Source organism: Bacillus rossius, chromosome 8 (assembly GCF_032445375.1).
Source record: "Bacillus rossius redtenbacheri isolate Brsri chromosome 8, Brsri_v3, whole genome shotgun sequence".
NCBI lineage: Eukaryota > Metazoa > Arthropoda > Insecta > Phasmatodea > Bacillidae > Bacillus > Bacillus rossius.
Window position 1 is genome coordinate 2,918,634 of NC_086336.1, and position 26,677 is coordinate 2,945,310.

Here is a 26,677-nt window from a genome sequence, read left to right on the forward strand (position 1 = left end):
CTATGTTCGCCGCACTCATATTTCGTAACTGGGACTTAGACTAGCTGAATGAGACTTAGTTCACCTGTTCCCGAGAGGAGAAGTGCATTCTTTTTGTGAGCGACTTAGAAAGATCAGCAGATGATTGCACGAGGAAGCACAACTGTGCAAGAACTACCTTAGAAAGTGTATTTAACTGTTTCTAAACATGTAAAATTTAAGTTTTCAGAACAAAAATTGTTGGGATGTGACAATATAAAAGTGTAAATCCAAGCACACTGGAAGAACTTCATATAGTATATTTGTTTTAAGTAATTAGAAGATTTTTTATGTTTCAACATTCTCTTTTTAGTTTACAATACACCAAAACAGATAGCAGGCTTTAGTTGCCATTATTTTAAATCTTTTGTTTTGTGTGATAGCCTCGTCGAGGGTGAAGGTTTGACTGACAGCGGTGACACATATTTCGCTCCTCAACGAATCTAAATTTTATAACCAATAGTATTGTAATACAAATATTTCGTTACTTCAACTCCTTTCTTTTTTCCCACTTAATGTTTTGAATTTTGTTTTTATTTTATCTGAATTAACGACACACGGCTTAAATTTTAAAACTCATAGGGCCTTTTAAGTTTTTTGGTGCTTCGTTCCTTCAATCTCTATGGTAATTACTGTACATGACGGAACAGTAGGAGGTGTGTGTTGTGTATTTGTGTGAAAAATGCAAGCTATTAAGTGTGTCGTTGTTGGAGATGGGTAAGTAGATTAAATTTAATTTGTTTTAAATATTTGTGTTGTGATTTTTTATTAAATTTGGTTTTCTTTTCACCATTGTCAAACGTCTGTCATTAGTTCAAGGTTGTGGCTAGGCCTTTTAAATGTTGACTTCTCCCTATTATTTTGATGGTTTATTTTGTGAATATAAATATAATATCAAATACGTAATTATTTAACTATAAAGTAAACTTTATTGTTCATAAATTTATTATAAAATGAGTTGTAAGCTTAATGATGGGTTACATAGCATTCGTCATTGGGGCAGCGGAGCGAAGGTAGTTATGTTTTTTTAGTAATTCCATAGGTTGGCAGCATTTTAATAGCAAAAAATTTATCAAATTTTGTTTTTGAGCACTAAATTTTTACTTTATTTTCATTAGAAACAGCTTTATTAAATTGCTACCAGATTCTGAGTAATTCGGTAGTGGGAGGGCGAGGGCGTGACGATATTGGCCACAATTCTTGCGTCGCGTCAATTCGGGAAATAAATTAAAATTCCGTAAATATTTTTTCCAACGCTTGAAACGTTCCTGCATTTACCATAAAAACTGTTGATATATTCCTACTGGTTTCCGGGAAATCACATTTCACAACTCTAATTACAATACTTGTGCATTGACGCGGTTGGAGCAATTTTTTGCTTTCCTGTATGTGTCTGTTTATGTTTTGGAGAACTTAAGTCGAATCGTGACAATGGTCGAATAAGTTAGGTTATCTACCTTAAAAATATTTTGAAAAATTGTGGATGGTTGGTTAGGTTAGTATAGTTACATTTTAAAAAACCCGTAAATTATTGTTAATGGTTGCTTAGGAATTACCAATTTAAAATGTAGCTATCCTGACCTAACCAACCAGTCGCACAATTTCAAGTAATTTTAATTTAGCTAACCTAACCTAATCAACCAGCCAAACTTTTTAAAAGTATTTTTAATGTAGCTAGACTATTCTCAGACATTTTAGTCTATGAAAGACACTATGGACATATTTTATGCACATTTTTATCCGCTATTAATGTTGCTAGTGCAATCTGTTAACTTTGGTAACCTTCAGTGAACATTGGAACTGTTCTGGCATTTGAATGGACTTGCGTGAACTGGTTTCAACACTACGTTGTATTTCCTAAGCAACCATTAAAATATTATAAATTATTTTTAATGGAGCTAACATAATGTAAATGACCATTGTCACAATGTTCAAATTTGTAATATATATACCGAACATGCACAAACGCGACCTTAGATTGGACTGTTATGAATGTTATATTTGTCAATCCTGTGTTTCTCCATTTATAAGAACATTAAAAAAAATGGTGATGTCTGTGTCAATGCTTTAGTTTTGCAATGCAAGTTATAAACTGTGATTTCTCAGAAACCAGTCGGAATGTGAAGACACTGTTTACAGGGTGGATACAGGAACTTCTCTAGTTTTCAAAAAATATTTTCAGAATTTTTTATTTGTGATTTCTGGAAAAGCAGTGATGGAAGAATATTACCTAACATTGATAAAATAACTACACGGCGGTGCTGATTTTATTGCCATCTCTATGTTCTTACAAGACAAGCAGAGGATAATTTGGCTTTGGGGCGGGAAACAGTTGCATTCATTTTTCTGCACAAAAATGTTTGTAACATAATAACAGTCATATATCTGTGTATCATAATATGATATAATATCTGTAGGATCACATTCTATCAGGGTTGGAAGAAACACTAGGTTATTTTTTTTAAATCAGCCTTTTTCATTACATTATTTTGGTTCTTAGCATGTTCAAATGAAAGCCATACAACATCCTACTTTCTGCCACTCATACTGAACCAGAAAAGTTACAACATCAAAGAACTGAAGTCCAGCAAATTGCACATCGGACTGGGACCTAACCACAGAAAGAGCTCCATAGAATGGGTGTTTCCCACTGAATTGAGATTTATTATACAGTCTGAGATTTCCCACAGAATAGAAATTTTTTAGGTATAATTTTTTTTTTTTACAATCTGTCTAAAATTCTGTAATTAATTTAATTTTACAGGAGTATTTAGTTAGGTATAATTTACAACTTATTCAGATAATTTAAGTGATAAGATCTTGATTAGTATATAATTTTTTGTTCCTGCAAATCACAAAAATAAGCTAACTTTGTTGCTATTAGAGTGGAATCAAATCTTGCATTATAAAAAATTAAGATATTCTATTTATAAATACATTTAATATATAATATGTTGTTTGAATCATGGTTTAAATAGTAGTTTAAACTACTGTTTAAACCATTGTGGTTTAAACCAGCCAACTATGGATTTTATACTTCAGTCCCACCCATTTTAGTATATTTTGCAATGCCACTTTTTCATAAATTGTCTATTACTTTTTACTATGATTTAAAACTCTCATGTATGTAGCCCTAAATATTCTAGTATAGACATAACAGAAAATAATTTCCTCAATAACAATGTCTTGTGCAAAACAATTACGTGAGTCTTCCCCGTCCAAAATGCCCTATATCCATGCTTGTACCTTAAGAACACACCGGTCATAATTACTTCAACACCGTCTTGTTGACGACTTCATAAATATCTCTACCATATCACAATGTAAATGTATAAAAATTTTCTTTCATTACTTTACCAATTCTCACAAAATTTTTCGCTTTGTTTTTATCACTTCAACAATTACAAAACTAACATACCTTAGGTAAATGAGTGTTTTACAATATTTAATAAATTTTATGATTTTCCTAATGTCAGAAAAATATTTCACCTAACATTGTAAATAAACACACACAAAACACCTCTCACCTTACAGGAAACAAAATGCACATAAAACACAACTACAGTTCACAAACTTTCAAAAACTGTAAAAAAAAAAAAAAAAAAAAAAAAAAACTATTCACCTTTGGCTTTAAGGCAATAATCATTTACTGTCAATTTTGCCCTTACACCGTATATATTAATTTCACACCAGAAAATTTATCATTTCACTACTTAAATTAGTTGAATATCGCGAAACAATAACTGTCGCTACTACAATCACAACCACACATTCTTTCTTTGCATTGTATTTACTAGACCTACCTACACTCATCATGTTTTAACTATTCCTGATAAAGTTGGTTCTGGTAGGTTGAACTAGTATATACCAAATATTTCAAATGCAAGTGATGCCATTGTAGGCATATCCTGTATATTCATGGGCTCATTATGTAACACATGGAAGCCTTCAACTGGATCATAGGATGGGCATGTCATCTTTTCTCTAGTTAGTTGCTCCTTGATTCTCGTGCAGTGACTGGTGGAAGAACAAGTATGCACTTAGTCTGAAAGTATAACTCCAACATGGCTTCTGGAAAAGCTGGATGCAGCCTTAACTTTTCCCGCTTCAATACTACTCTCTCTCTCTACATGAACACACAGCTCCACCATCAACCACAATGACTGTTCGTGTATTCAGTTTTATAATTTACAAATTTATCTTTATTAATGTATGTGGAAAAGAAAATATGCAGGTTAGCAGAACTTCATGTATGATCAGTCTCTTCTAGCGTGTACAGTGGCTATAACAGAAACGATACTTGTTAGTAAATGTCGACTAACGGTTTCAAAATCCACAGGAAAATGCTGTGATAAACAGAAAACACCTTCTGTATACACTTTGTATTTTTAAGTTGGTATTTGTTGACAGATTGTGGAATGAGCTGTTTGGCATGTGGTACTGCTGAGGCTGGAGGTGTGGTTTGCGACCCACGAGTGGCACGGATCGCTTGTCGTGGTGTTGGTATGCGTGTAAACAAGTGCGGTGAGGTCGGCTACCGGGAGAGCAGAGCTGCTGTGGGGGCACCACCAAGGTCGCAGCTTGCTCGTCCCATTGTGACCTTCGTACCGCATCTCGAGTACCTTACAAATCTCTGCTGCAGTAGTTTGTGAGTGGGAAATTTCTGGACGAAAACATTGACCGTCAACTGCACCAAGTTCCATTCATTACTGATGCTCATTTATTTGCCATCATATAATGTGCTGGGTATTAATTCTTTATGACTAGTAGCATTTTTAGTAATATTTATTTCTTTTCTTGTAACAAAATTTGCTGTCATTTTAATACTGAAATGTTTGTAATTATTTTTTATATATTTTTTTAGTGTATAATGTTCTTGTAAACTTATTCAGTATAAGAGAACAAGGGATTATATTTTCCTTGTTTGAGTGTTATAAAATAATAATCGTAGCTAAACATTGTTTTCATAAAAACAGGTTGCAGAGGCAATGTAAAACAACACACAACTGACTGTGCTGTACTTGATACTGGTCCAAGCTGCAAGCAAACAGACATGTGAAAGGGAGTGTGATGAGGCGACACGCCCGGGGCAGCGCAGCCCGGGAGCTCCAAGGGCTGTTCCCTCTCACTCTGTCACCATGGGCGTCGCAACCGGGGGGGACGTCCCCTCCAAAAATATATTTAGTTTCGTAGTTATATTAAAAATATGATTTCTGTGATATAACCCATATGTTGTGCATGGTGCATTTAGTCCAATCGTGGTAATGTGAGCACTGTGTTTTTACAAATTTGTTCTCTGAAAATATTTTTTTATAAAAAATAAATTATATATTGCAACTAACTATAATTAGCATATCTAGGAAAGAAAAATGCCTAAAAACCACCTTTTTGCACCTTCAAACCCCAAATTTTCCCGGGGGAGGACCCGTCCCCCCCCCTTTTTTTTCCCCCCGGGGATGGATATTCCTCAACAACTCAGGGTTGAAGCCTCCTTAAAATCCTTAAAAAGCCCTTAATATTTTATTTATGGAATAAGGGCCCTTAAAAGTCCTTAAATTTTACCAAGAGTCCTTAAGAACTCCTTATAAAACATTGTGCGAACGTAACGACTACTGGTATTTTCGTTTCTTTTCCGGTAACGACTTCGGTAATAAACAACGCTTGGTGCATGCGCCGTGCACGTTTACAGTGCAAGCCACATGGCTTTTGAAAAAGGAGTACAAGGAGTGGTTGCGTGAATACGAAAAGTGTAAACACAAAGCCATGTGTGCACGGTGTAACAAAGTGTTGGATGTTGGTGTAATGGGTGAAAGTGCTTAGGAAAGTACATATGCAAGGTACGTAATTTCTTTTGTAGCTAGCTTTTTATAGACTTTATATTTGTTCTATGTCTGAGAAATGCTATATTTAAATTTGAATTATGGTCTTTGTAGTTTATTCAATTAGTGGGTTTAAATGATGCTACGTTTTCCAATATCTACATGGAACAGTATTTTTTCATTTTATTGTCGTCACATGATCACACGTGATTTTTAAAATTTCTCTGGACTTCCTACATGGGTATTTTCTACCAAGGTATACGACTTAGTTAAGCTTGCTAGGCCCGTTTATGTAGGTTATCTAGATATTGGTCACGGAACTCTCATTTTTCCTATGCCATGTAGGAAATGACTAATTTCGAGCCACATGACCAAATTTTGTTTATAAAAACGTATTTAATATTTTTCATACTTTGCATCTCACATTTAAACTTAAAATTCTTGTTTCACCATTTTACTTTTAACTGTTAAATTAGCGATTATTAGGTATCAAATTATATTTAAGGATTATAAATATTTTTATGGACAATATACTTAGCTATAAGATGGTGAATCAGTCAACCAAAAAATTTATTTTTGAGCATATACATACCATAATAATGTTATTTTATTGTGGGATTTTGAGACATTACACATAGTTTTCTACCCCTCAGTATTGGTGAAGGCAAAGTTAGGGGAGAGTGTTGAGTGAAATTCATTAAAAACAATGCAATATAATTTCAAAAATTCATTAATTCTGAAGTAGAAAGGCATTTTCCAAACTCAGTGTTTTAAGAATTGAAAAATAATGTAGCTTACCAATCCAACCTTTCACCTTAGTTATGATCAAACTTTTGTGAGAAATAAAATGTTTAAAAAATTTCACCATATAATTTTTAATGTAGCTAACCTAACTTCACCCAATTCACATTACATTAACTTGCAACTTTGTTGGCTATCATTTATTTGTCTTATAGGCTAGGTGTAGTCTGTAGTGGTTGTAAGTTAAGTTAATTATAGTGTGGATTGTATAAGATATTTCTAAAATAGGCTCTTAAGTTTAGCTGTATTAAGTATATACCTTTTTTATTGTCATTATCGAAGGTTTTAATTTCAAATGAATTGATTGCATCTGCTAGTAGTGCTAGACTAAAGTACATGGCTCATCTTGCCAGCGAGAAGGAAATGAAAAAAAAGAAAAAGAAGTCATTTGTGAACGAAAGAGAAAATTACAAGATGACATGGAAGGTCTCAAAAGAAAGATTTGTTTAGAAGCAGACATTAATGAACTTATCAAGCTGATGAGTTGAGTGAAGCAGCAGAGCTTACAAGATCAATCACACTGTGCTGCAAGTCTAATAGTTTAAGAAAAACTATAAAAGATAAAAAATTGTCAGTTGAATCTCTGGTGCAATAAATAGAAGAGAAAGTGAAAGAATTGAAAAACTAATACCTTTGTCAAATATCTAAGCAACATAAGATATTTGGGGAAAAAAAAAGTTTTATTTTTCGCATATTATTTCCTTGCTTTCTATTAGAAAAATTTGTGCAATTTGTGTTGAAAATGAACATCATATTGAGATTTTAGTTACTATTTCATTTACATGTGAAGATAAGGTCAATGTACCTGTTCGTGTTCCCAAAATTGTAATTCGTAATATCACATGTATTGTATGTACTAGAGACTTCAAAAATAATGCCTTATTTTACTTAAATATTTGTAGGTATTCATGTATATCTTAAATCCTTAAAAGGGTCCTTAAAAACTCCTTAATTTTTGATTGCCCAAGAGGGTACGAACCCTGATCTAAATCAATTGCAGTCCCCCCAAAAAATATATCCTTGCGACGCCTATGGTGTCACTTGCGTGCAGCGACACCGCACAAACCTCTCACCGCAAGGCACTGGACTGGATGGATACCAGATCACGTTCCTCCAGTATCCCCGATTGGTGTCCTGATGACCTTGCTGTCCAGACATTAAACACACAACAAAAAAATTATTTGAAAATTTTAAAGCATTCTCAAGACAGTGTTTGATAGAAGTTTTGGTCATGGCTGTTGGATCTTGAGAGATTTGAGAACTGCAGGAAATATACAAGCAAAACACTGTAAGCCTGCTTCCAACTTATTTTTTATGCTTTTTTCCTTCTTCTTTATTTCATTCTTTTTTTTCTTGTTTTACTCCTATGGGTATATTTAATTTGCTACAAATATTTAGTAGCCTCTGTTTGATTTTTTTAAATCTCTTCTTTCTCTAGAATATTTATTTATTCAGTCTCTTGCAATCATAGTTTGTCTCATCAATAATTGTTTGTAAATGGTTTGGATTTTTATAATACATATTACAGTTTTGATAGTAGGTATAGCTACTAAATTAACTATGATTTTTTTTGTACCAACCCTGGTTAAATCTAAACCTTGCAGTATTAGCTGTTCATATAATAATTTTTGTTTGTGTTAAGTTTTAGATAATATTTAGAAAGTTTGTGATAGTTTACATAAACTAAGTTATGAATTTTTATAAATTCATACTCCAGTTTTTTTTTTTTTTTACCCCTTTCAGTAATGGTGCATCTTATCAAAAATTGTTTCAGACAAAAGTTATAAACTATATCTAGAAGATTTTCAATAAATTGTAACATATTTGATAATGTACCTAATAAGGGAGTAATGATTTTTTTCCCTTTCCTTTTTAGAAATGGTTACTTGCATCAAATTTTTAAATTTTTAAAATTCTAAACAGATTTTATAGTGTGCCTAAGTGAGTTACAAATTTTTTTATTTCCTTCAACCATTGTTTTTTTCCACCCCTTTCAGCAGTGGTTGGTTATATCAGAAATAAATTTTGACAAATTTTTTTTGGCATTTACTAAATTGTATGTATCAGTTTGAAAGTGATTTGTTTACTTCGAAGTCTGCGTAAAAAAAAATACTCAGAAAACACAAAAACCATCTTTAAAAGTAAGACATTAAGCAACTATATATTGAATCAATGAAAGATAAACATATATCTATTTTGTGGTGAAATAAAGCCAGTATTAATACAATATTTCTATAATTATGATCATGATATGTTTGCAAACATTATTCTTTCCAGTCCATTAGTTGGTTGAAGTATGTACTGTTTTTATCAGGCCTGACACCATCACACCTTCCCCTTCAGGCTTGGCCTTCACATTCAATTTCTAGTCCCTATGACAAAAATATTGCTGCCGTAGAAAATCTACAAGGTCCACACACACACACTGCGATATATAAATCATTGAATTACTACACAGCCATTCCATGAAAAGTAAAACCAGAGCATTAAATGTAAAATAATTTTTCTCAATATAAACTTATACATGCTGTACCTATATGATAAAAGTAAAAAGTTAATATAACTAACCATAAACTTTTTTTATGTCTTTCCCGATGGTTTTGTTATGATACTATGTTAATCGACATATCAACTGCATGAAACCTCTCTGCCACCATCACATGTTCATATGTTAACAGCTGTAATGTCTACGCTGTGGTTAGTTGTGAAGGTTGAGGTTATGTTTCAGGTAGCATGAATCATGTAGTTTTCTGTGAGACTAAATCCAAGCAGAAAAACCTATGTTTAAGTATCACTTTTGAGCGTCATTTGTAAACAACTTTCACGTCATGTCCGTTAAGTACCTTAAACGTGTAAAAGTTTGTCTTCTGGTTAATTCATTAAGTTTCCATTAATATAATTTAGAAAAATAAATAATCGTCTCAAAAACTTATATGTAAAATTTATAAAAATTTCTAGATACTGTTTGTTTTATAGTTTAGTGAACGTTCAACATTTATAAAACATGACTAAGTTATTATTTACTTGAAATAAAGAGGTTTTTTTTCATTAATTCAGGTTACAATATGTGATTATTATATATTTTAATGATAGTAAATATGTCGAACTGTTACTTTATTACTTTGGAATGGCTGTGCAGTATTCCAGTGGATGTCATTGAAACTACTAGTGTGATCCCTCCTTAGCTTGGGGCGAGAAGCTTATGGCGGAAGCATAGTTATTGGATACATCAAATAAGTAAAAGATTATTGAAAGGGCAGTTTTACAAGTTATTTGGGGATTTATATGAGCACACCTGCGAAGTTTTTTTTAGTATTACCGAATGACAAAAAGTAGTTTTGATAAATTGTTGGAAACAATAGGTCCATCAATAACATATGACAACGTGGAGAAAGTCCATACCACTTTTGTTAGTACGTTTGAGGTACGTAAGTTCAATTTCTACATTATTGTATTAAGTATTGTCTTTATTATTATATCAACACAGTACACCATTCCCTCACTTATCACGACTAATTTGTTCCTAAAAATGTTCGTGTTAACCGAAAGTGCATTAGTCTCCATAAATGACAAGGCTAATTTACTTAATGTGTTCCAAAATATGTAGGGAAATATTAATTATACGTAATATTAATGAGCAGAATAACACTCAACTATAAATATGTTACCCCATTTATTTTTACAAGCCTACCATCTAATACCTGGAATGATAAATACGACACCGCGTAACGGGAGATAGTTATCAGTCCGCTGGCTGACTTGACCGATATTACTGTCCGGATATTTACATTTTAATTTTAAAAAAAGTGCTTATTAGCGTATCACTGCTTGGTTCACACCAATCCTGTCAGGCCCGTGATTTTTGTTTTCATTGCACCATTCATTTAACAACCTTTTCCATGTGCATCATCTTTCATTTCTGTTCCGGTATCTAATGTCAAATATATTCCCGCTAGTACAACCAACAGCATCAGACTTCTTTGATAGAGTCCTTATTTCGTACGATTGTGCGCACTTGCTTCAAACTGAAGTGTGGCCTTCATGACATTCTGCTCGCCGTAATGCTTGCTGCCAGGTCAGCTGTGACGTCACGCAGCTGTTGTTTGCAAACACCGCCGCTGCAGGACTGGCGAGGAAGCAGCTGAAAGCGAACAAGCAGGGAGGGGCAGTTTGCACATCGAGATACTGGCTGCTGTTACTCACGCCGCCGATACTAAACACGCGGACAAAGAAAATGCGAAGTCAGGACGTATTGAAGTTCTAGCATGTCATGGTTTCTTCTGTTCCCTGCACCAAGGAGTGATGAGATGATGCCCTTGTTAGCACGTCTCGACGTGCGAGAACTATCACGTGACTTGTTCAGGGCCTCATTTCTCCCAGTGTTGGCATTTTGTTCGACTTGTTCCAGATTTCTTCAAATTTGAAAGAACGGAGGTTTTGTTTACGTTACCCAGCTGTGAAACGTACTGTCCACGCGTCACATTATGGTGGGTAAAGCAGCAATAATTCTGTGCCTTTTGCGTAAAGGAGGTTAAGTAAAAAATGGTTAGAATTGAGTTATTATCACAGGCAAGTTTGCGAAATTAAGAGCTTTAATTTAAAACAATGAGTTTCCAGAGTTCTAAAGCAGTTAAAGCTAAAAAAAAACTGACTTCAAGAAACCTGATAATTTTCAATCCCGAGCATCGCGATACACTTCTTAGATGAATGCCGGCCAGTGTGGGTGTGGGAATTGCTGTTCATTCACTCGCACAGTTGTACATTTCGTGAGGGAACTTAGGCGTAAATAGAGGGATATTTTGAGAGCAAATGTTTACAGTACAAGGTATTTGTATACTGTGATGCAGGCGTACTGCCAACTGTCGTGACCATGGCCTGAATAGTAGTACACTGTTTCTGTCTGGGGCATGATAGCAAGCCCCGCACCAGAGGTAGTGACGTCACTACCGCCTCGTCACTGCCTTTCCGGCGCCAGGGCGATGCGTCACACCTGCGGCAGTGATGTCGAAGTAGACCAGTGTCAAGATGTCGTGATCATTGCATGTTTTATAAAAGAAAACTGTTTCCCATACACGTCACACTTCAATTAATCGTTTCCGAAATGTTAATTGTATTTCAAAGTTTGATCACATGCTATTATATGTACCTGTATGACTCTGAAGTGCGCATGCAAGAACCAGTCTCTGCTTTGAAGTTAGTTTTTAATCCTATGCATGAAATATCAACATGTAAAATCCTCAAAATTTTCAAACATATAGTTCAAGCCACGTACACACACACACATAATAATAAATTGGTTGGTACGGTCTGGCAATGAAAATTCTACAAATTTTGTAAACGCGTGGACAAATAGTGACGAATGCATGTTTAATTATTAATAGGTAAATAAATAAGTTAGTTGTCGACACGCATAAAAGTAGGGACACCTGTATTTCACGATTTCATTTCATGTGAAGGTATTTCACAAAACACTGTAGCTTTTTCTAAGAGTCATGGCAAATTGTGAGGGTGCAGCAGTACGGTGACCACATTCTCATTGGCCCCGTCAAGAGCGGGACGACACCTCTCACCGACCTCAGCCAATAACCACAGGAGAAAAGCTACAGTATTTTGTGAAATACCTTGACACGAAATGTATTCGCGAAATACAGGTGTCTCTACGCATAAGTAAACCTGGCCGACAGTTGTGTGACGTCTGCCACGGTTATGAAAGAGGGCCTTTGCGCTCCAGACGGTGGCGCTGTGTGCGGCCGGTCGCTTCACCCCGCCCGTGCACGGGACACGAGCCAGGAATAGCGAGGGACCTCCCGGCATTAGTCTACAAGCTGCAAGCTACAGTTGGAATGTTTCGTACAGAACACTGTGGAAGTTTGCATACCAATGAAACTGGGATTGCGCATGATTGGATGAAAGCAAGTGGCCGTATTGAAACCAGCGGTTCATTCCCAGTAACCTGAGTGCAATATTGTAACACAGTTATCGTGAATGACACGACTGGGACGCGAGGCTTCGTTTGTGCCCCTTCCTTCCGGTGCGAACACAGACATCTCCAAGGAACACTCTGAGCCTTGACCAACATGACGTGTTGTTAATACAAGGAATCGTGCGTGGATGGAAGGAACCAGATTGTTCTCGTACTGGCCGGCCTTCCGGCCCACGTGTGGTGACGTCACGGCGGGCCGCCTCGCTTCGTGGCGTGTTGATTTGAATGGAGGGTTTCCACGTCAGCCAGGAAGTACCAGTACATGTAAACATTCGAAACAAAAGCAAAGCGGAGTACGTTGCTCTGCGATGCCCGGAGGGAGAGACAGACACTCCTGGGGTCGCGGTGTGCCGGACATGGGGGCGGTTGAAGGGAAACTTCACATGTGCCAGTGAGCAAGTATGCAGATGTGCAGATAAGCAGGCGTTCCACTCATTATCGTTGCCCTCCGGGCGTTATGCTTCCGTTATGGTCTGGTGACGTCATCAGGACCCCGACGTTTCAGCCGTGGATACGAGGGAAACCCCTCTCTCTCTCTCACAAACCTTATCTGCAGATAGCGCGTGCAAACAGCGCCACGCTAATTCCTGACAGATAGCCACGGATAGCGTCTGTGAGCACAGCTCTTATCCCCACCGCGCTTCGTGCTGATGATCTCGAGTCGGGGTTGGCCTTGATATTCGTGCACTGTCATGGAAAATGCAGATCTGACTGGAAAATGTGTCTCTTCTTGGTACATCCCAGTTGACCTTTTGATTAGTCAAGATTGATTCTAGGTGTTGGGTCCACACATCTACCCGTTAATGTGTCCTATAACAATTAACGACAAAACACATAATTAACCATGCAATAAATAAAACATTACTATCCCGATCGTTACATTGCATTTACTTGTGATTACATTACACATCTCCTTTTTTTTTTTTTTTTTTTTTTACAGTGATCACACTTTTTAACAATCATAGACACCATATTGAGTGGCTGATATATATTACTAAAACAGAAAACATTTAACTCCTTAATTCAAAGTTGTGTCCAATACAAAAACATTCAGCAATACAGTGTTCATATCCAACACTAGGTATATACACTTCTTTGCCGGATTGTTAACGATTTTTGCCTTTTATTACACATGCTTGTTACTATGAGTCCTTCACCTTTACATAGACCCTCTGTTACATCCAAATTACGCAACTGCACTATTGTTTATTTTCTATTACAATTCGTTTGGAGGCAAGTCTGAAATGTTGACAGTTTTAAAGGATTTATGTTGTAAATTCGAGTGCTCGATAACCAAAGAAACACTTAGCTAACACGATACGTTGATTGATTAACACAATAACATAATACAATTGTGTTGCTATTGGATGGGTGGGCCATCTGTTGTTGAGTATCTAATTTAAAAACCACAACTTGAGTTGATTAGCTAATTTAAAAACAACTTGAGTTTATTAACTGATTTTAAAACTACAACTTGAGTTGATTTGCTGGTTTTAAAGCTAACAACAGTGGGGGCTAATGGGATATAAAGCAACGTTTAGAATATATATTATATATATATGTATATGTTTAAAAACGCGTTTTTCCAGGTTACACACCTATATACAGTAGAACTTCGATTATCCGTGATCCGAGCAACCGGAAATTCGGTCAACCGGGTTCTCAATTAAAAATTTTTTTTTTTGGGGGGGGGGGGGGGGGGGGGTGAACCAAGTCTGCGAAGTGTAATTCATTAGGGAGGGACAAGAAATGAGTGAAACTAAAAACAACGTATTAAAAGTAGAAACAAACGGACTGGAACTGCCTGTGTATAAATTACTTACGAAATTTTTCTGTGTTATATAACCTAAATACATTTGAATTCGATTATGATTTTCGCTTATCCGTGCTAACCTACCCCCCCCCCCCCCTACCACCAATTGCCCCGGCTAATCAAGGTTCTACTGTAGGTTAACTTTAAAATCAAAAAGTTATCAAAGTACAAATTTCATGCAATTCAGTAAGAGTCGTTTCCGAGATGCCAATGTGTGTGTGTATGTGTGTATATATACCTACATACACAATAATTGCTCTTATAATAGTATTTGATAAGTTATGAATATGTAAACGAATTACGAACAAATGTTTTTTTCTCACTAAAGTAAAGAGTAAAAATACACCAACTCGTGTAGGTATAAAAAAACAGTAACATCGGCGGAGAGACTACTGCCACATACATTTAGTGTAACATTGCAATAATTGCTATGGTTTGGTAAGTATGCCATAGCTGTTGGTTTATTTTCATTCTGTATTATACAATTTTTTTTCAAATGCACGCAATTGCAAATTGACCACAACTGTCAGTTAATTTTACTGCATCATTTACTAAATTTACGCTAACACTGAATGTGTTAATTTACGCTACTACTATGTCATTTACTTCATTTTTATTATAGCTATTGTTGAACTATGTGTAATTTATATTTAAATTGATCACCTTTTAGTGATGCTGTTATTACTTGCTATACTCTCGGTGACCTAGCCAAGCATAGCCTCAAGACACGGCACTCAGCGTAACGAAGAAGTGGAAACACGGCTTCTCGGAACTAATGGAAGTGAAAGCGGTTTTCGTTAGTAAGAGTATTTTTGTATGTAGTTCCTTGTTCGGTTTAAATTTACTATGACACATTTTATGCGCTTTTACAATGATATAACTATAGGTACTGACAAAAAAATAGGACGTTGATTAATTGACCGCTTGTTGTATATATAATTTTATATATCCACCCAAATGTGTTATTTTAACACATACCTAGGTTATTAAAATAAAACATTTAAATTGTTTTTTTCACCGAAGCCTATTGGTCAATTTGAGTATCTAGAAACAGTGGTGTAAAATTACACAAACTATAATTGTTTTTAAAAATCACACTGTACTACAGAATGTATAGTTATCAAAAGTATGTATATTTAATTTTGCGAAATATTTTTTTCAGCGTGGGTGTAAAACTTTAAAAAAGAATAGTTAATGTACATAGCAACTGTGTATTTTTACACATATGTAGAGTTTGTAGACTATCAACCTACATTTTGTGTAAAATTACACGATGTAGTAGTAACTTTGCACAAGAAATGTGTAAAAATACACAATTTGTAGGTCCCCCCCCCCCCTTAATAACACAACAAAAATGTAAAGATACACAAACAACGAATGTGTAGTTTTACAAAAAAAAATTTACAATATATTAAATGGTGCAATCTGAAATCCACGCGCAGAGCAGGTAATTGTCACCAGTTCTTTATCAATGTCTCGCACAACGGAAACCAAGAGGAGGAATGCCCGCAGGAACACCGAGCTCTGCTCCATGATTCCGCTCGTGCGGGATGTGGGTGGGTACAGGCCCCTCGGCGCTCCTCAGTTTGGAAATTGTGTTTGCTGCCGAAGAGGAGGTCGGGAAACCTCGTTAGCTCCCGCCGCTTTGACGCATGGCTGAGTGCGGGTGCGGGGGGTGGAAGGGTAATGGAATACAGGGCGATACTGCAGACTCCTTGTGCACGAGGAACACAGTCACACTTGCTGTCGGTCTCGGCTCGGGAAAGGAGGTAGTTTGTAGCGAGCCTCGTCTGATTCCCACTATTATACCTACATGTACATTATTATCAAATATAAATATAAATTCCCTTGTTAATTTGATGGTATTTTTATCATGGATTTTTTTTGTTAGTTTGATACTGCATGGGCTGATTGTCTATAAAGGTATAGTGGTTTCCAACTTTGAGGTAAAAGGGGGTGAGGGGGTTAAAAATAAAATTTAAAAATGCGTTAATGATAGCTAAATGAAGGAATAATTTTTATTGGGATTTAATAAAACACTTAGTAATGTATCAATTGACTGTTTTATTGCACAGCGAAAAAGGATTTGGTTGCGTTAAAAGATCTTTGGTTTTTCATAATATTGTTGCGCAGAGAAATTTATCGACAAAGTTGTCATTTTTAATGATTCCCCATTGTGTGCTTCATTTTCATTGTCATGGTCGCTAGGGAATGTATTGTCAACAATTTTTAAAGGGGGGGACCATTTCTTGAGATATTTTATCTGTGTGAAAAGGATAAACACCAGTGCATTCAAATCCTTTAACTTCTTTGCCAACAGTAGCACCCCTCATCCATGCTGCAATGAAAATTCTACCAAACACGAACTTATTGATGAAAGTTTTGGGATTGGTATGCACGAATGAATTTGTTTCAATGTGGTAAAATGTTTTCAAAGGGTTGAAAAGAGATCTGTGCAGGGGTGACATGAGTGGTGTGTGGTGGCAGAAGTAGTAACTCTATTTGATTTTCACACAATACTCCAAGCATTTTAGCGACAGATGTGATATATGTCCGTCCAAAAAGAGTAAGCATCTCCCTGGTGAACTGTGTTTTTGAAAATGCTGCAGCCGAACCGGAAACAAATCTTCGTCAATGTACCTGACTCCGACATTGCAACTTGGCTGCCAGAAGACATTCCATTCCCTCATTATTTTGCCTTTGAATATAATGAACTTCTATTGAGATTTTTTGTTAAAAATAATTTTTAGTGACTTTCGTCTCTTACTATCCCGTTTGGATAACATGCATGCATACAGTTTAACAAATAAATTAGAGCGTCATAAAATTTAAACTTTGCAGGTTTAGTCGCAGTTCTGTTGCAATTTTTAATTTCTGTAGGTTATTTATAAGTTCTTCCGTTTTAATAATGCAGTACTTGAAACCTCAAAAATGTTGACTGCTAGATGGCGACTGTAATTCCTAATGTTGGTTGTAGTTAGTTTTGTCTGACTGTCGCTCGGCGGGGCAGCGAGACAGCGAGGCACTGCAGGGCCGCGATAAGCGCTATCTGCCGTCGCCCCGGAGAGCCGTCCTGCCTCCGTCTGCATTCTTCCCTTTAAGGCCCGTCTACAATTGTCCTAACCTGTGCGTGGTCCGCGTCCTTATCCGAATGTGAATGACGTCACATTGACGCACGGAAACCAGCTTTGTCTACAATTGTAGTGTCCTATGTCCGAAACTATTGATTTCTAAAGTTGTCACCAGAGCGCAGTAAATGTCTTTCGATTGTTTTTTTTTTATTGTTTTCGTGCATGTTTTGCAAACGGGAACCGGAAACTCGAATATCGTTAGTGTTCTGTTGCTGGTCAATGCTACCAAAGGACACAGGTTGGGACAAAAAGTTCAAATTGACGAATGTCTTCGGACAAAGTATGTTCGGACCTTCGGACACAGGTTAGGACATTGCAATTGTAGACTAGGCTTTATAGGCAAGCCTTCATTTCACAGACGAGAGAGCCACGCCCGAAGTTCCCCGAAGGGTTGCTTAGCAAACAACTTTTTAATACGTAGCTATCCAGGGCTAGGAAACTGTTTACATGATTTCACAGTATCTTTAATGTAGCTATCCTAAACCAAATCAACCGTCCACACTGTTTTAAAGTATTAATAATGTTGCTAACCTAACCTAATTGACCATTAGTTATCATGAGTTGTCCAAAATAAAAAATAAAACCCGAAGATGCTCGATCGGGCGCTTGGCTCTCTCGTCTGTGAGAAGAAGGCTTCGCCCCTTTATACCCACGCCATTTCCACACTCGCCTCACAATATGTTGTGTGGGTAAACATTTGGTGTGTCGTCTCCCTCTTATCGTGCAGAGAATCCCATTGCTGCGTGTGTTCGTGTGACCTCGCTATATTGCACGCATGGACGGGATGTGCGTGCACAGCGAGCGAGAGAGAAGGTGCAGTGCTCGTGTTAGGGATGCCAGGATGCCACTCCAGTCGTGTGTTGGAGTGGAGACCATGCACGAGCCCACCTGAGTGGGGTGCTCAGTCACTGCCGGCCATCTTCACCTCTACTATCACAACGTAGACAACAACAAAATTACAATACTTTTTGTATAAGTTACGGTTTAATACACTTATGATAATTCTATGTTAACTTAAATTTCCTTCAGTATTAAGAGGATAAACGTTTATTCTATGGGATATTCTGTTTGTTTTTTTTTTAAAAAAAAATGTAATTGTACTCAGTACTTTTTATGCCTTGAAAGAGCATAATATGTAATGCATATTCTCTAAAATTGTGTAGTAGGTAACTGTTAACAATGAATGTTACATTTCTGGATAATTGCGATGACGAGGCAGAACTTGGCGGCCACTCCAGTGTGCACCGGGCGGTGTGGAACACCGCGGAGACCATGATGTATACATCATGGCGGAGACGGTCAGCGATGCACGGTAGTGTAGGAGGAGGGGAGACAGACTGTCGTCTCCCTGGCTGGCTGTGACGGGGTCGCTGCAGTGTTAACAGGCTGTCAGTATTCATGGCACCTCGCGCCATCTCGTCTCGTGCTTTCACTGTCGCGATTATGTTGGTGTCTGGCATCACCGCAGTTACGTACGCGTGACCTTAAGTCGTTTTTAGAACTGTTCGTCTACAGCCGAGTCGTCGCGAATGTCGACGGCGTTGATCAACGCCGTTCAAGGGGTCCATTGACTAAGCAACTCCTGGGGGGGGGGTCTGCCTTGTTTCGAGACAGTGTGACACATTTAGAAACTCACTTTTAATGAGATGACAGTTATATGTACAACTGTCTGACTGGATGTATATTACTAGGTAATGTTTCAAATTGTGAATGATATGCAGACGTATGTAGGCAAGAATTTTCATTGCAAAATTAACACTAAATTGTTTAGAGCACCTTGATTGAAAGTCCTTATTTCAATATTTGTGCTCTTTATATCTCATATCCACTGCCATCTTTTTTTATCTTTTTGGAGTCGAGCATAGTCATGAGAAAGTAAAAAAAAAAAAAAAAAGATTTACCTAGTCCTCTTAGTTTTGAAGTATGGATTACCTTTTTGAGGCGTTGCGTACCATTTAAGGCTTTAAGCAGTTGGTAGGCATGTCACAAATGTAATAAAATAATAAACGTTCACTTGTGTGGCCTGTTTTTATTTGTGGTCGATTTGAATAAAAATAATTTAAGTGTGACTACAAGTAGTTAAAAATGTTTATTTTTTAACACGCTAAATATTGAACATTTTTGTAGTTGCCGAGTTGCTGTCTCCAGTTGGTGTTTGTTACTTGTCAACGAAGGTAGTTGAAGTAGCCGGTACTAACTCACGTGTTGTTTGCTTGCAGCGCCGTGGGTAAAACCTGCCTGCTGATCAGCTACACCACGAATGCCTTCCCTGGGGAGTACATACCTACAGTGTGAGTACTGCCTTGTGTGATGGAACCTCCCTCCAGGATTATAGTACTACGTGAGCGCCAGTGGCGTAGCAAGCGGGTGGCAGGGATGGCCCCCGCCCGCAAGGGGCGCTCCTGCGACGGTTTCCCGGTTACTGAACGTCCCCCCCCCCCCCCACTCCCCTCTGTTTCAATCCAAGAGGGGCCTCCAGTCACCTTAGCTACGCCACTGGTGAGAGCGACTACTTTCACAAAGACCCCGTAGTGCTTCCAGATAAGAACATAAGAGACGATCAATACGCTTTACAAAATGACACAGTTTTTTGTTAACAGGTAGAGCACATTCTAAAATTGTTATTTAGAATTAATTCCACCTTCAGTTTTTGAGTGCCGTTTTCATATTTGCCACGAGTTCATGTAATGTATAATTTTACCGAGTTCATTTAAACGTGCAATACAAAAAAAATGCACATTCGAATAATAGATCAACCAAGTAATAACTTATTCGCATATTAACTGTCAGAAAAATTAAAGATCTTGTAATGAAGCAGCTCTTCATCTTTCAAGCAATGTTCACAAAATATTTGCCTGTAAGGTTGTTGGTAATGAGTAGTATAAAAATGTTCCTCCGGCAGCAGGAGTAGGAGTGTGGTGTGGGGTGAAGATATCCGCCATCTTGGATTGTGACACCACAGCAGACATCTAGGATGGCCTTGATCTTTAACCTTAACCCTCAAATTTTGTCAAAAATTCACCAAATCTAATTAAAGTGACTCAAAATTTTTTTTGAGAGTAATATTTCAGTTTTGAAGGAAAATTTCCCGCTTTATTCCCCAAAAAATGGCAATAACTCAAGCCTCTGATTTCATGACTTTGACCATTTGGATAATGCCTTGGCTGCCATTTAGGATTGGCCATCTTGGATCCTAGAACTTTCTGCCATCTGGAATTATGTCACATCCACCATGTTTGGTTCTGCCATCTGGGATTATATCTAGTCCGCTATGTTGAAAATTCGTAATTATTATATAGGTTGCATCATAAACATGTCAGTTATTACCAAGGTATTAACATGGTATAATTTTCTAAAGATATGCTTCATGGCATCACACTTTTAAAGTAGGCACTCTTATGTGTTTTATCTCTCAGTGCCACCAATCCTTAATCATTCATTATTGTTTAAATGAGTTTTCTGCACTTGGAATGTTAGGTTATTGCATTATCGTGAAAAATTTTATTTAGGATAAATTTTGTTGGATATTCCAGTACATAGTAATAAAAATTTTTTTTTTGTGTCTTGTAGCAATATTTGTTTCCAACTACATATATGTTTCTTACATGTGTTTGTATAAAGCAATGCAAATGTTCATGATTAAGTAAAAATAATTCCTGGCTAATTGTGTTGTTGACATTCTTTTGAAATTCATTTTATTAGTTTATTGAGTTAGGTAATGCATTAAAAATTAATTCTATAAACTTATTTTTAAAATATTTCTTCAGTCCTGAAATTATTGAAAAACCAAAAATTATACCTAGTTGAAAGAAGTAGGACCTCGGAGGAAATCTTGATTGAAACTATGTTGATAGAGTTTATATATAGTTTATATACAAGCAGTGTTTCACAGTGGTTAAGATATAAGCAACATTATGTAATTACGCTAGCTTGTTACACACCTATGGTACTTGCTGACACATGTAAACTAGGTGCATCACTTTATTTTATTCTTTCTGGAGTTGAATGTTAGAATTGTTTTTCCAGGTTTGACAACTACTCTGCAAATGTCATGGTGGATGGGAAGCCCATTAACCTAGGACTGTGGGACACGGCAGGCCAAGAGGACTACGACAGACTCCGGCCCCTCTCGTACCCTCAAACGGTAAGCATTATTTCAACTGTAGGCTTACATATCACATATTTTACACTTGAGAGAGTGCGATTTGTGTGTCAGTGGGTATATCTGTGGTCTTAGAAACTGATGGTAGGTACACAATTCATAATTTTTTTTAATTCATGACCTGAAAATGGTCAAAACATTTATACTTAATTTTGATAATGGAAATCTCGTGATGGTTGTTACGAAAGTGTGCTAATCAGGGTAACAGGATGGTGGCGTGGTGGTGGGTTGCAGGACGTGTTCCTGATCTGCTTCTCGCTGGTGAACCCCGCCTCCTTCGAGAACGTGCGGGCGAAGGTAAGTGCGCCGGTGGCCGGGGGCCGGGGGCTGGGAGTGCCGGGGCGTGTGTGAGCAGCGTGCTGCTGTGTGTGCAGTGGTACCCCGAGGTGAGGCACCACTGCCCCTCCACCCCCCTCATCCTGGTGGGCACCAAGCTGGACCTGCGGGAGGACAAGGAGACCATCGAGAAGCTCAAGGACAAGAAGCTGGCCCCCATCACGTACCCGCAGGTGCGTCCGTCCAACAGTTGTATTGGACGCATAACAGAATACAGAAGTGTTCTGGATCAACGTTGCACATGGCGTATATTACACGGTATACAAACAAATAAAATTAATTTACCTATTGTACTTTTAACAACCCAGACTTTCAGCTATCGCACAATTGTTCTAGATTGATCATACGTAAAAAAAAACTCGATGAATATGTTGGGTTCAAAAATCCTTTTAAATTTTGGTAAAAATGTTGCTCTAGATGATTCATGATGAAAATGAAGTCTCGTGGAAAGAAGTTCATTTTTACTGCTTTTTATTAGTACGTCACAAAATTCCACAACTCACAGTTGTTGCCATCTTCAGTTTACAACACTATTCTCAGCTTCTGCACAAAGCCATCACAATACCAAGATCACTGTCTTAAAACTATTCCCATTCCAACTACTACAGAACTGTCTGACAAAGCCAAGTTATTAAATTCTCAAAATTGCGTCTCAGTTCTCTTTTAACCTTTACTGTTTTGAGCCGTGTTCCGACCGTGACCTTTAAACCAACACACGACTAACAAGACCGCCTTTCTTCCCGAGGAAGGACCAGGGACGCTCACACACGTGACGTAATTTCTGACCAATCTCGAAATGCATAGCCAGCACTGGATTATGGCAACAAGTCACAAGTCCTTTTTCTTACGCATTACATCAGTCCGCCCTCAGAACAAAACAAAAACAACTGCAATTAATACAAAAGAAAATATGTGAACCTACATAAAAAATTGAAATGAGTAAGAAAAAAATAGGCAAAAATAATTTTAAGACATTTTTTAACAATGAAGTAAAGAAACCATCAGAATTATTGAAACACATTAAATTAATGTAAACTGTGTTCATAAAATATGTTGCAAAAACTCAAAACATCTTTCTAAAGAATAAACAGCTGTTATTTCCATCATACTGGATAACCTAACAAAGTACTATCTCTGATTATAAAATCACAATAAATCTTTAATGTAGTAATTTACTATGTAAACAATCGTGTACCGTAAAAATAACAAATCCAAACAAATATTAGTTGCAGACAAGTAATGCCAGTGAAAGTTGTGAGGTAACCAGAGCTGGGCTCTTAGTACACACTTGCGCAGAACTGGCCATGCTACTCCGACAGTGTTTCGGGAGGCGTTGTAAGTTGGGTAAGGCTCCAAAAATACAAAGTCAAATGGAAGATTTAAAATTCATCTTTGGATTTGAAATACATACTTTACTTCAGGCATCAAAACAAGATTATTTTTTTAAAAAATATATTTTGGTAATTGGGTATAAATTACTTTTGTAGTGTGTGAAATGTGTGTGCACTTAGGAGATTAAACAAAGTATATATATTAAGTAAAAAGTACTAATGTCAGTGACGGCTTAGGCCTGTGTGTACCGAAGTAATGAAAGATATATTTAGTGCGACACTTGCTAGCAGCTCAGATTGCTAGTAGTGCAACGTGATGTTGGAGTTTGTAAAGGACGGACGGACGGGCGTGCGCAGGGGCTGGCCATGGCGAAGGAGATCGGCGCGGTCAAGTACCTGGAGTGCAGCGCGCTCACGCAGAAGGGCCTCAAGACGGTGTTTGACGAGGCCATCCGAGCCGTGCTCTGCCCCATCCTGCAGGTGAAGCCCAAGAGGAAGTGCATCATCATCTAAGCGAGGACCGGCTCCGTGTTGTGACGAGAGAACTGTCTGAGGACGCGAGGCGGCCCGGGCCGTCTCTGGCCCCGTCCGCCGCGGCTTGGCGCTCGCTGCTGTTCGGTCAGGTCTTAACACATTTCTTTTTGCTTCTCAACGTTACTTTCAGCTGCGCAAGATGTTCAACTCCCCTGTTCACATGTGGTTTTGTTTGTTCAGAGAGCATGTATTTTTGTATTGTACAAAGCAGTGATTTAATTATCAGTATATTTGACTTGTTATGTAGGGTTTACACACTTCTGAAGGTTGTGTTATAACTTTAGAAATATAAAATATCATTTCTTTTTTTTTGGGAGTACATAGTGTGTGAAAATTTCTTTAACAGTTTTATAGAAAAGTTAGGCACGTGGAAAAATAACGTAATTTCTACTTCACCCGCATTTCTTTAGTTCCTTAATTTTAGTTACTGTGATGGATGGTAATTGATGCTAGGGTTAACATAACAGAAGTATGTTTGATGAAACACGTGGCTTCCGAGCATTAATATTATTACTAAAGCGTTACAGCAGATACTTTGTAATCATTTGTAACAGTGGACCCATTGGCAGTGGAAGACATTAGAGAGATTTTAACAGCATGACATCAAGGGTTGTTGGCGTGGTGGGAATTGGATTGCATACAACTAGTGATAAGAATTATGATTTATGATTGTTGGAATTTTATTGTCAGAGCATAAATCCAGATTGCAGTGTTACGTCCTATAGTGCTAACAGAAAATTTAGGAATAATATTTTTACAATTTATGTGTCTTTCAGTATCTGTTTGTAGTGATCATTTATTTTCAAATAGCTTAACTGATATGCAATGCTTCCTTCTACACTATACCTTTATTAAACAGTTTTTTGTAGAATTGTGTTGTTATTGTAATGAATAAATAAACACCGAAAGAGTTGTATCAGAAAAGTCACTCTGGAATAATATAATTTTGCTTCTCATAATTAATATTTATAATTTTTTGTGCACATATTCATTGAATGTAACAAAGTATATGACTGCAGTTAGTTTGTAAAGTATTGAAATTTAACAAATTTACTAAGCAAAGATGTATTTTGAGGAAATGTAGCATTAAGTTAAAAGCTATTAATTGTTTTCCTCCGAGAGTAAAATGCTGTAACTCTATAAAATAATCACACTGTTGGTTCAAATTATGTTTGGTTGAAGTAATATTTATATAATTTCGCTTTTGTTTGTGCAAGTGTACATATTGAATAAAGCTATGAATACATTTGTTGAATAATTTGTTATTTTAATTCTGTACATAAGTAAAAAGTATTTAACACATGCCTTCCAAACTGTATGAACAAACATGTCACTTGTCAGGATGTCTATTGCTGGGAACAGTTGGTTTCTCTACCATCAGTTGCTGCTTCAGATAAACATTCCTCTAATAAATCCAGTTACATATCATGCTGAATATGTGAAACTGGTGCAGTTTCTGTACTGTTAGAAAGATATTTCACATACAACTTTATTGTGCCAGTTTTCAAAGCTACCCATGTACAACAAATTTTTTGTTTGTCATCTAATCAGTCAATATTAACATATATGTACATAATGCAAATTCTTTACGCATAAGAGATGTATTTCTGTACTTGTTGCATAAAAGGGGTTAAGTTCAAAAATGGTTAAAAATGAGTTATTATCACAGGCAAGTTTGCGAAATTCAGAGCTTCTGCTGGGAATAGTAGGAAAATTACAATTTTCAATCGCGATTTTCTCAAAACTATGAATTTGGACTTAACCCCTTTTATGCAACAAGCACAGATTTATAATAGCTAGGGGGCTGTTCTTTTCACGATTGCGATTAAACGACGATAAATGTGAAATCACCTTTAAATACAGTTTTTACGCGAAATTGTCATAAGACAGCGTTTTTACACAAAATTTAGTATTAAAACGCGAAATCGCAGTATTTTTACGCGAAATTTAAATACTGGGTAAAAGACTTGTCTCGTCACTGGCAAACAAACACCGCAACAAAGCCGCCACTGAACATTAATCATAAATGCACTAAAGTAAACAAAAGCTTACACACGCTCACGTTATAATGTTAAACGCAAAAATATACTGTAATAATACACAGAACTACTGCGTTTATTTTCCTTTCTGGCATAATGTTTGGATAGATATGACAAACAGGCAAAGTTTTAAAGCGTACGCACACCGCTCGGGGCACTAACGTCAGCTTGGAACAGCGACACCGGATAAATACAAAAGCAAGCAAATGATTGGGCGAACGGTGTTTGGAACAGCCATACGTGAGTGGCCATATTATGTCAGCCGGGGGCGCTGGCATATAGTTGGAACAGCGTCGTAGTATCAAGCAGATTATCGGGCGAACCAGGCACAAGCATTTAAATCACGCCAAAAAGCGGAAAAATGTAAACAAACATTAATTTCGAATGGTGTGACGATGATAGTTGGTCAACAGTGTTTTATAGATTTTGTTGGGTCGTTACCACAATGGCGAAATACTATAACTCCAAATATCAAAATTGACCACAACGCCGAAATAACTGAATGAATTTGTGTGCGTTTCTTAAATGTACCTTAACGCCGAAATACCACAATCAAACCTAACCTTACCTTACCTAACCTAACCTTTGTGGCAGCCCTGCAATGACATTTTTCGGCGTTAGTGTATTTCGGCGTTGTGGTACACAGCAGTTTTCTAGCTGTCAGCGTTGTGGTGCGTCCCCAATTTTGTTAAAGGGATTAATAGTTTTCC

The 26,677-nt window shown here is 37.0% G+C and overlaps 1 protein-coding gene across 3 annotated transcripts; it reads left to right on the plus strand.

Moving 5' to 3' along the window:
- Window positions 1–600: 600 nt before the first annotated feature.
- Window positions 601–25,183, plus strand: LOC134535483 (ras-related protein Rac1). 3 transcript variants are annotated; one of them, XM_063374602.1, is made up of 7 exons: window positions 634–735; window positions 4,429–4,666; window positions 19,785–19,856; window positions 21,592–21,709; window positions 21,962–22,024; window positions 22,102–22,236; window positions 23,752–25,183. In XM_063374602.1, the coding sequence occupies exons 1-7, from the start codon at window positions 732–734 to the stop codon at window positions 23,905–23,907; spliced, it is 786 nt and encodes a 261-aa protein (XP_063230672.1). In that variant the 5' UTR covers window positions 634–731; the 3' UTR covers window positions 23,908–25,183. The 3 variants fall into 3 exon arrangements, with proteins under 3 accessions (XP_063230674.1, XP_063230672.1, XP_063230671.1); XM_063374604.1 differs by lacking the exon at window positions 4,429–4,666 and having other exon boundaries at window positions 601–735; XM_063374601.1 differs by lacking the exons at window positions 634–735; window positions 4,429–4,666 and adding an exon at window positions 18,332–18,505.
- Window positions 25,184–26,677: the final 1,494 nt, after the last annotated feature.

Bases quoted from the DNA above. Each gene is read 5' to 3' on its own strand.
- LOC134535483 (XM_063374602.1), top strand. The intron at 4,667-19,784 runs GTGAGTGGGAAA...GTTTGCTTGCAG, and splicing joins AATCTCTGCTGCAGTAGTTT to CGCCGTGGGTAAAACCTGCC. The intron at 21,710-21,961 runs GTAAGCATTATT...GGTGGGTTGCAG, and splicing joins CCCTCTCGTACCCTCAAACG to GACGTGTTCCTGATCTGCTT.